At 44.5% G+C, this 15,197-nt stretch overlaps 1 protein-coding gene across 6 annotated transcripts in view; it reads right to left on the bottom strand.

Annotated features, from left to right (window-relative positions):
- AP3M1 (adaptor related protein complex 3 subunit mu 1) overlaps positions 1 to 15,197 on the bottom strand; it is a 94,947-nt gene that overhangs the window by 22,457 nt on the left and 57,293 nt on the right. For all 6 annotated transcript variants that reach the window (XM_069753007.1, XM_069753010.1, XM_069753009.1 and 3 more), the window contains exon 7: positions 4,834 to 5,041. In XM_069753007.1, coding sequence (XP_069609108.1) covers positions 4,834 to 5,041 — 208 coding nt within the window. The remainder of the gene's footprint in view (positions 1 to 4,833; positions 5,042 to 15,197) is intronic.

The raw sequence follows: 15,197 nt of genomic DNA, 5'->3' as shown, positions 1-15,197 counted from the left end.
CTGCAGCTAGGTTCAGTGGTTCTGTTTAGCGGCTATACAGTTTATGCACAGTGTATCACATTATAGTAGTTATGGGTCGACGCCCCTTTTGTGTGCGATATTTATGTATAATGTGCGGCTACAATATTTAATAATGTTCTGCAGTTTTTTGACTCTCCACTTTGCTATATTAACATGCATGCGTCCCTTGCCCTTTCGTGTGCCCTTATCCAATATGGCGTCCGGGATCTGTCTCGGCGCGTGCGCCTCTGTGCAGACTGTCCTCCTTGATGTCTGCTGTCATGTGGTGCCGGATCACGTGGGCCCGCGTGTTTCCGGTTCCGGATGGCGGCGGCGTCTTGGTTGGCGGTGTCCGTGGTAGGTGCGCATGCGCCGGTGACTACTTCCGGCACCATGGCACATAAAACCGCTATGGACATCTACCCTTCACACCCCCTGAGGAAGGAGCCGTTGTAGCGCTCCGAAACGCGCGTCGGGATGGGCTCTGGATCCCCCCTTGCTGGCGCACTACTACGTAAATATTTGGGTTATATATGTGGCCATTTCTCTATATACATGCGTTTGCATGGGATTAACTGTGGACATACTGGGCGCTTGTGCCCACCTGCATTAGCAGTATACTTTGTGTTTATGTTCATTGCTGATCCCTGTTGGCTATTCTCACTAGATACTAGCATTTAGGCCTATATTCCCATATATACTATGCATTATTAACTACCTTACCACTATCATTATCTTCTGTGCGCTGTTGCTATGGGGGGCACCATGTAGCCCTTTTTGTGTATAGTGGTGTTGCAATTTAGTTGGTTTTACCAGCCCCATTTTTACTGAATGTGCTTGTTCTGATGTTCTGTGTTTTATATATATATTGAATAAAGGTTTATATTTTATGGGACATAGTGACTGTGTTCTTCCTGTGGTGTATTAGGATATCCTTTATGTACATGCCTAGTAGTGAGGTGGTGCTGTGGAGTCAGGGAAATCTAATATATAAAGCTGAATGTGTGTATGTATGTATGTGTGTATGTCCGGGATTGGCATCTGCACCGTCGCAGCTACAGACATAAAATTTTGCACACTCTCACGTCTGGACCCCGAGAGCGTCATAGGCTATGTTGTGAGGCGAAATTTTAACCCCGCGCGTTCCAATTCACCAAACAATTTTGCCCCTATCTACATAATGGGGAAAAAGTGAAAGGAAAAGTGTTGGAGGCGTCGCAGCTACAGCCACAAAATTTTGCACACTCACACGTCTGGACCCTGAGACCGTCATAGGCTATGTTGTGAGGTGAAATTTTAACTCCGCGCTTTCCAATTCACCAAACAATTTTGCCCCTATCTACATAATTGGGGAAAAGTGAAAGGAAAAGTGTTGGAGGCAAATTGACAGCTACCAGATGTGAACAAGGGGCACTTAAAGAGTGAGAGCGATGGCACCAAAGAGTATATACCGTACAGATGCTAAGGTGGGGCCCCGACATGGGATACTCACCACACACGGGGATATGAACACACACACAAAAGGCGCCACAAACTACCACGTGCTTGAACGCATATACCACCCTTAGCACACATTTCACCACACATACACCAACCTCGCCACATAAAAGTCGAAACACAAAAGTCACCGCTCAAAACTCGCCACATGCAAAACTAGGCTCACGCAAAACTCGCCACACGTGCAAAACTCACCTCATGGAAAACTCACCACACGCAAAACTTGCACACGCGGAAAAATTGCTACATGCACAAAAGTTGCAACACATGCAAAAGTTGCCTCACTCAAAACTTGCACATACTAAAAACGCACCACACGTAAAACTCACCACGCGCAAAACTCGCCATGCACAAAACTTGCTGCACACAACTTGCTACACTAACCTGTCACATACAGGTATATACTATATACAGGGGAGATGACATACAGGTACATACTATATATAGGGGCGATGACACAGGTATATACTATATACAGTGGAGATGACACACAGATATATACTTTATACAGGAGCAGATGATACACAGGTATATACTATATACAGGAGGAGATGACACACGTATATACTATATACAGGAGGAGAGGACATACAGCAGGTATATACTATATACAGGGGAGATGACATACAGGTATATACTATATACAGGAGATGACATACAGGTATATACTATATATAGGAGGAGATGACATACCGGTATATAGTATATACAGAAGAGATGACATACAGGTATATAATATATACAGGAGGAGATGACACATGGGTATATACAATATACAGGAGGAAATGACATACAGCAGGTATATACTATTTACAGGGGAGATGGCATACAGATATATACTATATACAAGAGAAGACATACAGGTGTATACTATATATAAGGGAGATGACAAACATGTATATACTGAGGTGAAAATGAGGGGTGTGAGGTGAAAATGAAAAGGTGTGAGTGCAAAATGAGAGGAGTGAGGGAAAATAGTGGAGTGATCGGAAAATGACAGATGTGAGGTCGAAATGACAAGTGTTAGGGGGGAATGAGAGGAGGGGGAAAATGAGAGGTGTAAGGGAGAAAATGAGAGGCATGAAGGGAAAATAAGAGACGTGAGGTGCTATAACTAACCACAGATATTTACTATGCCCAGGCAACGCCGGGCTCTTCAGCTAGTGTCCTATAAATGTCTGCTCTGTCCCTGATCTTGGCTTTTAGTTGAGATGAATATGTGCTACACTTTATGTACATGATCAGTAGTTAGGCAATGCTGTGGGGTCAGGGAAATGTCCTATATATGTCTGTTCTGTTCCTGATCTAAGGATCGGGGCTTTTAGTTGAGATTAATCTGTGCAGCACTTTATGTACCGTATTCTTTGGAGTATAAGACACAGTTTTTTCCTCCAAAAATGTGGAGGAAAATGGGGGGTACGTCTTATACTCCGGATGTACTTTCTCTGGCTATAGATGGGAGAGCAGCGGATCACAGGAGGCAGGAGCTGGCTGCTGTGGCTAAAGGGTGTTTCTACGGTCAGTATTGGCAGGGTTTTGGACGCAGATCCGTCCAAAGCGTTGTCGGCTTCTGTACGCTCCGTGATTCTGGATGTGTTCATTGAACCATGTGGAATCACCACATCCTATATATACAGTGAAATTTATCTTGTGGAGATTCTCTGTAACATTAAAAGGTGGGAACAGTTTTGAAAATATTCGTCTTGGTATGAAATTTGATTTAGATGTCAAAAACATGGCACTAACAGGGGTGTGTAGACTTTTTATACCTCTTTAAATAAAAATGGCCATGTTTAGATCTCCCTAAAAAAAAAAGTACACTGGAAATCAAAAGGGGGGGCCTGCTGCATTAATAAGTGTGCTTCTGGGAAACTTAATCAGATTGACACTATTGATGCAAAGAGATTAAAAAAAAGAAATAAAAGTGCAATAAAACTGTACACTGGGCTTGTTCTGAGTATTAATCCTGCAGATACTGTGCATTGTAGTGAAAAACAAAATAAAGAAGGAAATTGCCATTGTAGGAATGACCTTGCAATAAGTGATCATGCCTCATCTAGCTATATAATCGTCTAAGGGGTACTTCCGTCTGTTTGTCTGTCTGTCTGTAACGGATATCCCGCATCGCTGATTGGTCACGGCCAGCCGACGCGACCAATCAGCGACAGCCTTAGTCCGGCCGCGAATTGGCCCCTCCCTACTCTCCTCAAGTCAGTGCCCCCTCCCTACTCCCCTCCAGTCAGTGCCAGTGTGTCGCCCCATCCCGGACCAACTTTTTACTATTGATGCTGTCTATGCAGCATCAATAGTAAAAATATATAATGTTAAAAATAATAATAAAAAAATAACAAATTGTGCTATTCTCACCTTCCGCCGTCCATCGATGCGTGCGCGTTGACCGCTAAGTCATCTGTGCAATTTCGCAATGCATCACTGGGAACGGAAGGTGGCAGCAGCATTGCGCGCATCGGGACAGCTTCGGTGGACGCCAGAGGGTGAGTATATAACTTTTTTATTAAATTTTTTTTTTTTTTTTTAACAGGGATATGGTGCCCACACACTGCTATATATTACGTGGGCTGTGTTATATACTGCGTGGGCTGTGTTATATACTACATGGCTACTATATACTACGTGGGCAGTGTTCTATACTGCCTGGCTGCTATATACCAAGTGGGCTGTGTTATATACTGCGTGGGCTGTGTTATATACTGCCTGGCTGCTATATACTGCGTGGGCTGTGTTATATATTACGTGGGCTGTGCTATATACTGCCTGGCTGCTATATATTACGTGAGCTATGCTATATATTACGTGGGCTGTGTTATATACTGCCTGGCTGCTATATACTAAGTGGCCTGTGTTATATACTGCGTGGCCTGTGCTATGTATTACATGGTTGTCTGTGTTACGTGGGCTGTGCTATATACTATGTGGCTGCTATATACTACGTGGCTGCGCTATATATTACGTGGCTGTGTGTTATATACTACGTGGCTGTGTGTTACGTGGGCTGTGCTATATACTATGTGACTGCTATATACTATGTGGCTGCTATATACTAAGTGGCTGTGCTATATACTACGTGGCTGTGTTATATACTACGTAGCTGTGCTATATACTGCTATACATATTCTAGAATACCCGATGCGATTGAATCGGGCCACCATCTAGTGGGTATGATATGCAGCAAGGCAGCCTGCACAATAAAGTCTTCATTACATCATACAAAGACAGTATGAGGAAAGTCCGCCATCTAAGCTGGCTGCCCATACATGTTAAATGGTCAAACTTTCCTGAAACAGTCTCCAGTAATAGCATTCACAAAAGACTTACTTTGGTAACAGGATCGTATGTGTATGTCCCCTGCGTTGGTGTGAGGTTCATGTTTAGGACAACTTTGGGCATGTGGACAGACAGCACAATACTTTCCACAGTTTTGCCCATGTTCTGCTTGGGACCGACAGTTACATCAAACTTTCCACTTGAAATGTTCTCCTGGAATATTATGTTGTGTTTTACATAGACAGGAATTGAAACCAAGCTAAGAAAAATAAACATAACATATTAGGGGATAAATAATGTTTATTACATTAGGATCATTTTATAGCTTCATTGTAAAGTGCGGTGTAATATGTTGGCGAAATATAATTCAAATTATTATTATAGTAGTCCTTCACATGCAGGGCCGGCATCTGCTGAGGACCTCCGCTCCTCCCAGGACCCCCCAGCCAGTGGCGTACCGTTATTAGCGGCACACCAAGCGACCGCTATGGAGCCCTTGAGTCAGAAGGGCCCAGTGCCAGCACCAGCTCCACAACGCCCCTTCCCCCGTTCAACTGTATCGACTGACGTAGCGGGCGAGATAACGTCACTTCATCGTGCATCACACTGCAGAGGAAATGTGCTGCAAAGACCGGAGCAGCTGGGGAACAGGGAGATGTGAGTATTTTTTTTTTTTTTTTTTAAATCAGTGAGTACATGGTGGCCATAATACTGGAGGACTATGGGGCTGCATTATATTCTTATAGATGACTATGAGGAGTGCATTATGCTATATGGGGGCTTTACTACAAAACATGAGGGCTGCATTAACCCCTTAAGCCCCGAGGGTGGCTTGAACGTTAATGACCGGGCCAATTTTTACATTTCTGACCACTGTCCCTTTATGAGGTTATAACTCTGGAACGCTTCAACGAATCCCGGTGATTCTGACATTGTTTTCTCGAGACCTATTGAACTTGTAATTCATGATAGTGGTAAAATTTCTTTGATATTACCTGCATTTATCTCTGACAATGGCATTAAAGCACAGAATAACTGTTTAACCCCTTTACCCCCAAGGGTGGTTTGCACGTCAATGACCAGGCCAATTTTTACAATTCTGACCACTGTCCCTTTATGAGGTTATAACTCTGGAACGCTTCAACGGATCTTGGCGATTCTGACATTGTTTTCTCGTGACATATTGTACTTCATGATAGTGGTAAAATTTATTTGATAGTACCTGCGTTTATTTGTGAAAAAAACAGAAATTTGGCGAAAATTTTGAGAATTTCGCAAATTTCCAACTTTGAATTTTTATGCCCTTAAATCACAGAGACATGTCACACGAAATACTTAATAAGTAACATTTCCCACATGTCTACTTTACATCAGCACAATTTTGGAAACAAAATTATTTTTTGTTAGGGAGTTATAAGGGTTAAAAGTTGACCAGCAATTTCTTATTTTTACAACACCATTTTTTTTAGGGACCACATTACATTTGAAGTCATTTTGAGGGGTCTATATGATAGAAAATAACCAAGTGTGACACCATTCTAAAAACTGCACCCCTCATTGTGCTCAAAACCACATTCAAGAAGTTTATTAACCCTTGTGGGGCTGAGCTCCGCCCACTGCTGTTAATCACTTAAATACCAACTGGGACACAGACAGGTTACTATGGCCGCAGTGGAGCGTGCCATGACTGTTTTCCTATGTGGACCAGTCTGTGGCCGACGTTCATAGTAGATTAGACAAAAGGTAGATTGAATCAACCTCCCAATTTATGTTGTTAAGAAGAGATTTGGTGCTTCCATTGGAGCAGACCCATATTGTTACCTACTTCATAAAATGAATCTACTATATAATTGTCTAAGGGTCACTTCCGTCTTTCTGTCTGTCTGCTCTTCTGCCTGTCTGTTCTTCTGTCTGTCTGTCACGGAAATCCCAAGTCGCTGATTGGTCGCGGCAAAACAGCCACAACCAATCAGTGACGGGCACAGTTCGGCGGCAAAATGGCCGCTCCTTATTCCCCGCACTCAGTGCCCGCTCCTTACTCCCCTTCAGTCAACGCTCACACAGGGTTAATCGCAGCGTTAACTGACCGCGTTATGCCGTGGTGTAACGCACTCCGTTAACGCTGCTATTAACCCTGTGTGACCAACTTTTTACTATTGATGCTGCCTATGCAGCATCAATAGTAAAAAGATCTAATGTTAAAAATAATTAAAAAAAATAAAAAATAGTTATATACTCACCGTCCGTCGGCCCCTCGGATCCAGAAAATACTTTTTCCTGCTCCTCGCGACGCTCCACTGACCGCCCCATGCATTGCGATCTTGCGAGATGACGACGTAGCGGTCTCGCGAGACTTCTACGTCATCTGTTGTGAATTCTGTGGCAGAGTTCACTCCTGTGGTCACAAGTGGTACTTCGGCTGATTCTCTCTGGGATCTTCCGTTTGTGGAGGAAAGTGGTACTGCAGCTTCTGAGTTTTCTCCCTCAGGTGATCTGGTGAGCTCGTTAGCTTCTTCTCTACTTAACTCCACCTGATGCTTTGATCTATGCTTCCTGTCAATGTTCCAGTGTTGGACTGTTTTTTTCCCTGGATCATTCCTGTGGCCTGCTGCTCTGCAAAGCTAAGTTTTGCTTTTGTTATTTTGTTGCTATTTTTCAGTCCAGCTTGCTTTATTGGTTTTTTCTCGCCTGCTGGAAGCTCTGAGACGCAGAGGGACGACCTCCGTACCGTTAGTCGGTGCGGAGGGTCTTTTTGTCCCCTCTGCGTGGTTATTTATAGGTTTTTGTGCTGACCGCAAAGTTATCTTCCCTATCCTCGTTCTATTCAGCTAGTCGGGCCTCACTTTGCTAAATCTGTTTCATCTCTATGTTTGTGTTTTCATCTTACTCACAGTCATTATATGTGGGGGGCTGCCTTTTCCTTTGGGGAATTTCTCTGAGGCAAGGTAGGCTTATTTTTCTATCTTCAGGAATAGCTAGTTTCTCAGGCTGTGACGAGGCGCCTAGGTTCTGGTCAGGAGCGCTCCACGGCTGCCTTTAGTGTGGTTTGATAGGATCAGGGATTGCGGTCTGCAGAGTTCCCACGTCTCAGAGCTCGTTCTTTAACCCCTTCATGACCAGGGGATTTTTCGTTTTTCCGTGTTTGTTTTTCGCTCCCCTCCTTCCCAGAGCCATAACTTTTTTATTTTTCCGTCAATTTGGCCATGTGAGGGCTTATTTTTTGCGGGACGAGTTGTACTTTTGAACGACATCATTGGTTTTAGCATGTCGTGTACTAGAAAACGGGAAAAAAATTCCAAGTGCGGTGAAATTGCAAAAAAAGTGCAATCCCACATTGGTTTTTTGTTTGGCTTTTTTGCTAGGTTCACTAAATGCTAAAAATGACCTGCCATTATGATTCTCCAGGTCATTACGAGTTCATAGACACCAAACATGACTAGGTTATTTTTTATCTAAGTGGTGAAAAAAAATTCCAAACTTTGCTAAAAAAAAAAAAAAAAAAATTGCGCCATTTTCCGATACTCGTAGCGTCTCCATTTTTCGTGATCTGGGGTCGGTTGAGGGCTTATTTTTTGCGTGCCGAGATGACGTTTTTAATGATAGCATTTCGGTGCAGATACGTTCTTTTGATCGCCCGTTATTGCATTTTAATGCAATGTCGCGGCGACCAAAAAAACGTAATTCTGGCGTTTCGAGTTTTTTTCCCGCTACGCTGTTTAGCGATCAGGTTAATACTTTTTTTTATTTGATAGATCGGGCAATTCTGAGCGCGGCGATACCAAATATGCGTAGATTTGATATTTTTTTTATTGATTTATTTTGATTGGGGCGAAAGGGGGGTGATTTAAACTTTTATGTTTTTTTTATTTTTTTCACATTTTTTTAAACTTTTTTTTTTAACTTTTGCCATGCTTCAATAGCCTCCATGAGAGGCTAGAAGCAGGCACAAGCCGATCGGCTCTGCTACATAGCAGCGATCTGCTGATCGCTGCTATGTAGCAGAATTGCACGTGTGCTGTGAGCGCCGACCACAGGGTGGCGCTCACAGCGACGGGCAATCAGCAACCATAGAGGTCTCAAGGACCTCTATGGCTACAATGGAGACGCATCGCCGACCCCCGGACATGTGACGGGGGTCGGCGATGACGTCATTTCCGGCCGCCCGGCCGGAAGCGGTAGTTAAATGCCGCTGTCTGCGTTTGACAGCGGCATTTAACTAGTTAATAGGTGCGGGCAGATCGCGATTCTGCCCGCGCCTATTACGGGCACATGTCAGCTGTTCAAAACAGCTGACATGTCCCGGCTTTGGTGCGGGCTCACCGCGGAGCCCTGCATCAAAGCAGGGGAGCCGGCATCGGACGGTATAGTACGTCCGATGCCGGTAAGGGGTTAATTTTGGGTGTTTGTCAGATCACTGTATGTGTTCTGACCGCTATGTCCATTGTGTTACTGAATTGGTTAACATAACAGTCATCATCTCGTGAGACCGCAATGCACTCTTGGGACCGTAGCGCGTGAGGGGCATCGGTAAACGCTTCGCCTGGATACGGGGGCCGACGGAAGGTGAGTATATAACTATTTTTTATTTTAATTCTTTTTTTTTAACAGGGATATGATGCCCACATTGCTATATACTACGTGGGCTGTGCAATATACTATGTGGGCTGTGCAATATAGTACGTGGGCTGTGCAATATACTACGTGGGCTGTGCAATATACTACGTGGGCTGTGCAATATACTACGTGGGCTGTGCAATATACTATGTGGGCTGTGCAATATACTATGTGGGCTGTGCAATATACTACGTGGCTGTGTTATACACTACGTGGGCTGTGCTATATACTACATGGGCTGTGCTATATACTACGTGGGCTGTGTTATACATTATGTGGCCTATGTTATACACTACGTGGGCTGTGTTATACACTATGTGGGCTATGTTATATACTGCGTGCGTGGGCTGTTATATACTACGTGAGATGTGCTATATACTCCGTGGGCTGTGCTATATACTCCGTTTGCTGTGCTATATACTACGTGGCTGTGCTATGTACTACGTGGCTGTGCTATTTACTATGTGGGTTGTTATATACTACGTGGCTGTGCTATATACTATGTGGCCGGCCGCGAACAATCAGCGACAGGCGCAGTCCGGACGCGAATTGGCGCGGGATGTGAACCACGCTTCACTAATTGGTCGCGCCCGGACAGCCGAATCCTGTGTAAACAATGTATTATTCTAAAATCTTCATAAATAAACTACATACATATTCTAGAATACCCGATGCGTTAGAATCGGGCTACCATATAGTATCGTATAAAAAGGAATAGCACGTCATGAAAAGGTACAAAAAGGAACGTTATTTTGAATGGCATTTATTTCTTCGCATATCCCCAGAACAAAAAAAAAAAGTTATTACACTGCAAGGTAGAGTATATCAACATTTCAGGTATATAGGTATTCAGGATGGAAGTGGAACAGGCATAGGATGTTCTTCTGTGAAAGGATGAAACATCTGGGCTGGCTGGGGATCCAGAGAATATGGAAATCACGATTTCAAAAGGCAGACCCAAGCGGTACAAAAGCATTCCTCTACATCCACTGATTTTTGTACCATTGGGTCACTTCTCCCATGGGCAATATTAATTTCCACACTCTCCCTATTAACACTATTCATTTGTTTTGTTCACTGTAGATTGTAATTTTTAGAATATAGTGTGATGCTGTATATCACAATATATAGTACAAGCAATTGGATGATCGCAAGATCAAATTCCCTAATATGACAAAAAAAAACCAGCCTACAAACGCCAGAATTGCGTTTTTTCAGTGGCCACAACAAAATGCAGCAGGCACCAATCAAAACACGGCATGTACCCCAAAATGGTATCAATAAAAACCATCAGCTTGCTATGCAAAAAAGCCCTCATACAGCTCTATCAAGAAAATGGAGATAAACTTTTTTTTTTTTATGACTATCCAAAACTTTTTCAACACTTAAATGAAAAAAAAAACCTCTGCTTTTCACTGTAATCATACAGACCTAGGAGAATCATAGTTATTTTTACAGCTGAAAAAACAATGGTGGAATTGTGATTCCTTCCCCTCACAATTTTACTGCACATTACGTTTTTTTCCCCTCATTTACACGTAAACTGCTAAATCAATGTTATGTTTCAAAGTTACAAATCATCAGACAAAGAATAAGCCCTCATATGGTTACATTAATAGGGAAAAAAATGATGGTTCTTTGAAGGAGATAAAAGGACAGCAGAAAAGAGGGAAAACTGGCGCCATGCTCAAGGAGTTACATAACAAGCCTGCTAATTCGAAGTGAGAGAAGCGGATCCAGCAACAGATATTAGCTGTTAGACAGCCAAACATTCTTACTGCAGCAGCCACTGAAATGTGCAGTTCAGGCTCTCGGTGAGGATGAAGCCCTCTGTGATGTCTATTGGGTATATGACCATCCCTGATGAGACAGCCGCTTTATCTGACATCTCATCTTAGGCCCCCTTCACTTCAGTGTCTCCAGTATGTGTGGTGACAGTTTTCACACGTACTGAAGACACCCACATAGACCCATTCAAATCTATGGGTCTGCACACACGTCAATGTGTTCACATGGACCGTGTGTCCCACATGTAGACATGTCCGTTTTTTCCATGAGTCTTCTGTGCGACATGTACAGGAATTAAATGCTCCAGCATCTGGGATAAGCTTTATAGCTAGCGCTTTCCCGGGTGCTGACTACAGCTGTCATCATCCTCGCTTGAGCTCCTAGCAATCAGTGAGACCAGGTGACGCTGATGACAGTTGCAGTTAACACCCACCACTAGCGAGCATTAAATAAATTAAATAACAAAAGTGTTGTGGGGTCTCCCTTGTTTTTACTAACTAGCTGAGGGAAAGCAGCTACCTGGGAGCAGGAGTTATTATTGTGGGAAGGGGCCAATATTCATGTAGGTTCCCAGCCTATAACAGCCACACGGATGGAGTGAGACGGACATCACCTGTACTGGATCTTCCAGTACCGGAATGACCAGGACATGTGAAGGGGTCTTAAAGTGATGCTCCACTTTCACATACCCTCCAATCAAATGTAGTGGAAAAACTGGATTAAAGGGAACCGGTCATCAGGCTTTCCCAATGTTAACTATGGTCACCACCTTAATGCCTCTTTTATAGCAGTCTAGCAGCCTGTATACAAGCTCCCAATGTGTACATTCCATAAAATAGCCTTCAACTCTATCCAGCACCTCTTCTATCCCCACAATCATCGTCTTCTTTCTCTACTTCATGTGGATGATGTGACCCCACAGTGCCCGCAATTGCGCTCCTGCATAGGCATACTGCTCTCTGCCTTCATGAGGGCAGAACAAAGTTCTGTAACGCACATGCATTGACTTTACTTTTGGGTCATAGGCACCCTTCGGCCTCTCCTGGCACATGAACATTACAGTACTTTGTTCTACCCTCAGCAGAGAGAGAAGTGCGCCTGCAGTGGAGCAAGATTGGGAGACACTGTTTGAATGATGTAGGACGCGTCATTCCCATGAAGCAGGAAAGGAGAATGGCGATTACGTTAATAGAGGAGGCACCGAGGAAGACTAGCGACGTCCATTGGACAGCAACATGTGGAGTGGGGAGTGGGGCGGCTTACACAGCTTGCTAGATTGCTGTAAAAGAGGCATTAAAAAGTGGTGAGCATAGTTTATATGGGGAAAACCTGGGCACAGGTTCCTTTAACCCCTTAACGACCGCCAATACGCCTTTTAACGGCGGCAGTTAAGGGTACTTAAACCACGTTAATTAACGGCGCTGTGGAAAAAGTAAATAGCGCCCCCCAGAGTCCGATTTTCTCCGGGTCTCGGCTGCCGGGGGTAGCCGAGACCCCAGAGAACATGATTCGGGGTTTTTTTTTTATCGACCCCGCTTTTGCGATCGCCGGTATTAACCCGTTTACCGGCGATCGCAAAAAAAAAAAAAGCGATTTCCCTTTTAATTTTTCTGTCCTCCGATGTGATCGCACATCAGAGGACAGAGAAAAGGGGTCCCAGATAGCCCCCCGATAATCACCTGTCTCCCCCGATGCTCCTCGTGGCTCCCGATGGGCGCCACCATCTTTTTCCGGCAGAAAAATGGCGGGCGCATGCGCAGTGCGCCCGCCAGCCGGCACCGGGAGGATCTTTGGGGTCTTGGCTGCCGGGGGTAGCCGAGACCCCAAAGAACATGATCGGGGTCGGTTTTACCGACCCCTGTTTTGCGATCACCGGTAATTAACCGTTTACCGGCGATCGCAAAAAAAAGCGATGTGTAATTCTCTGTCCTCTGATTTGATCGCACATCAGAGGACAGAGAAATAGAGGGATTCAGGGACCCTATTATACTCACCGGTGTCCCTGGGTCCTCCTGCGTCCTTCCCCTGGCGCCTTCATCTGGAAAGAAAATGGCGGGTGCATGCGCAGTGCGCCCGCCATCTGTCGCCATCTGCCGGCCGGCAGGAGAAGAGCAGTTGGGGCTAAAATTAGGGCTAGGGTTAGGGTTGGGGCTAAATTTAGGGTTAGGGTTGGGGCTAAATTTAGGGTTGGGGCTAAATTTAAGGTTATGTTTCTTTCACACTTACGTCGGTACGGGGCCGTCGTAATGCGTCGGCCCGACATACTGACGCACGTTGTGAAAACTGTGCACAACGTGGGCAGCGGACGTAGTTTTTCAACGCATCCGCTGCCCAATCTATGTCCTGGGGAGGAGGGGGCGGAGTTACGGCCACGCATGCGCAGTCAGAAATGGCGGATGCGACGTACAAAAAAAAGTTACATTGAATGTTTTTTTGTGCCGACGGTCCGCCAAAACACAACTGATCCAGTGCACGACGGACGCGACGTGTGGCCATCCGTCGCGATCCGTCGGCAATACAAGTCTATGGGCAAAAAACGCATCCTGCAGGCACATTTGCAGGATCCGTTTTTTGTCCAAAACAACGGATTGCGACGGATGCCAAACGACTCAAGTGTGAAAGTAGCCTTAGGGTTAGGGTTGGGGCTAAAGTTAGGGTTGGAGCTAAAGTTAGGGCTAGGGTTGGGGCTAAAGTTAGGGCTAGAGTTGGGATTAGGGTTAGGGTTTGGATTAGGGTTGGTATTAGGGTTAGGGTTGGCATTAGGGTTACGCTTGGGATTAGGGTTAGGGTTGTGATTAGGGGTGTATTGGGATTAGGGTTAGGTTTGAGGTTAGGGTTGAGATTAGGATTAGGGGTGTGTTGGATTTAGGGTTTTGATTAGGGTTATGGTTAGGGTTGACATTAGGGTTGTTTTGGGGTTGTGATTATCATTAGGGTTGTGATTAGGATTATGGATCGGGTTGGGATTAGGCTTAAGGGTGTGTTGGGGTTAGGGTTGTAGCTAGAATTGGGGGGGTTTCCACTGTTTAGGTACATCAGGGGTCTCCAAACACGACAGCCAATTTTGCGCTCAAAAAGTCAAATGGTGCTCCCTCCCTTCTGAGCTCTGCCGTGCGCCCAAACAGTGGGTTACCCCCACATATGGGGCATCAGCGTACTTGGGATAAATTGGACAACAACTTTTGGGGTCCAATTTCTCCTGTTACCCTTGTGAAAATAAAAACATGGGGGCTACAAAATCTTTTTTGTGGAAAAAAAAATATTTTTTATTTTCATGACTCTACATTCTAAACTTCTGTGAAGCACTTGGGCATTCAAAGTTCTCACCACACATCTAGATAAGTTCCTTGTGGGGTCAAGTTTCCAAAATGGGGTCACTTGTGGGGGGTTACTACTGTTTAGGTACATCAGGGGCTCTGCAATCGCAACATAACGCCCACAGACCATTCTATCAAAGTCTGCATTCCAAAACGGCGCTCCTTCCCTTCCAAGCTCTGTCGTGCGCCCAAACAGTGGTTTACCGCCACATATGGCACATCATCGTACTCGGGATAAATTGCACAACTATTGCGGTCCAAGTTCTCCTGTTACCCTTGTGAAAATAAAAACTTGGGGGCTAAAAAATCTTTTTTGTGGAAAAAATTTTTTTTTTTATTTTCACGACTCTGCATTATAAACTTCTGTGAAGCACATGGGGGTTCAAAGTGCTCACCACACATTTAGATAAGTTCCTTAAGGGGTCTAGTTTCCAAAATGGTGTCACTTGTGGGAGGTTTCCACTGTTCAGGCACATCAGGGGCTCTCTAAACGTGACATTGTGTCCGATCTCAATTCCAGCCAATTCTGCATTGAAAAAGTCAAACGGCGCTCCTTCACTTCCAAGTTCTGCGGTGCACCCAAAAAGTGGTTTACCCCCACATATGGGGTATTGGTGTGTTCAGGAGAAATTGAATAACAAAATTTATGGTTACATTTCTGTTTTTACACATGTGAAAATAAAAAAAATGGTTCTG

This window comes from Ranitomeya imitator, chromosome 2 (assembly GCF_032444005.1).
Source record: "Ranitomeya imitator isolate aRanImi1 chromosome 2, aRanImi1.pri, whole genome shotgun sequence".
Lineage (NCBI taxonomy): Eukaryota > Metazoa > Chordata > Amphibia > Anura > Dendrobatidae > Ranitomeya > Ranitomeya imitator.
Note: the sequence above shows the minus strand (reverse complement) of the source record. Positions and strands in the feature narration are given on the sequence as shown.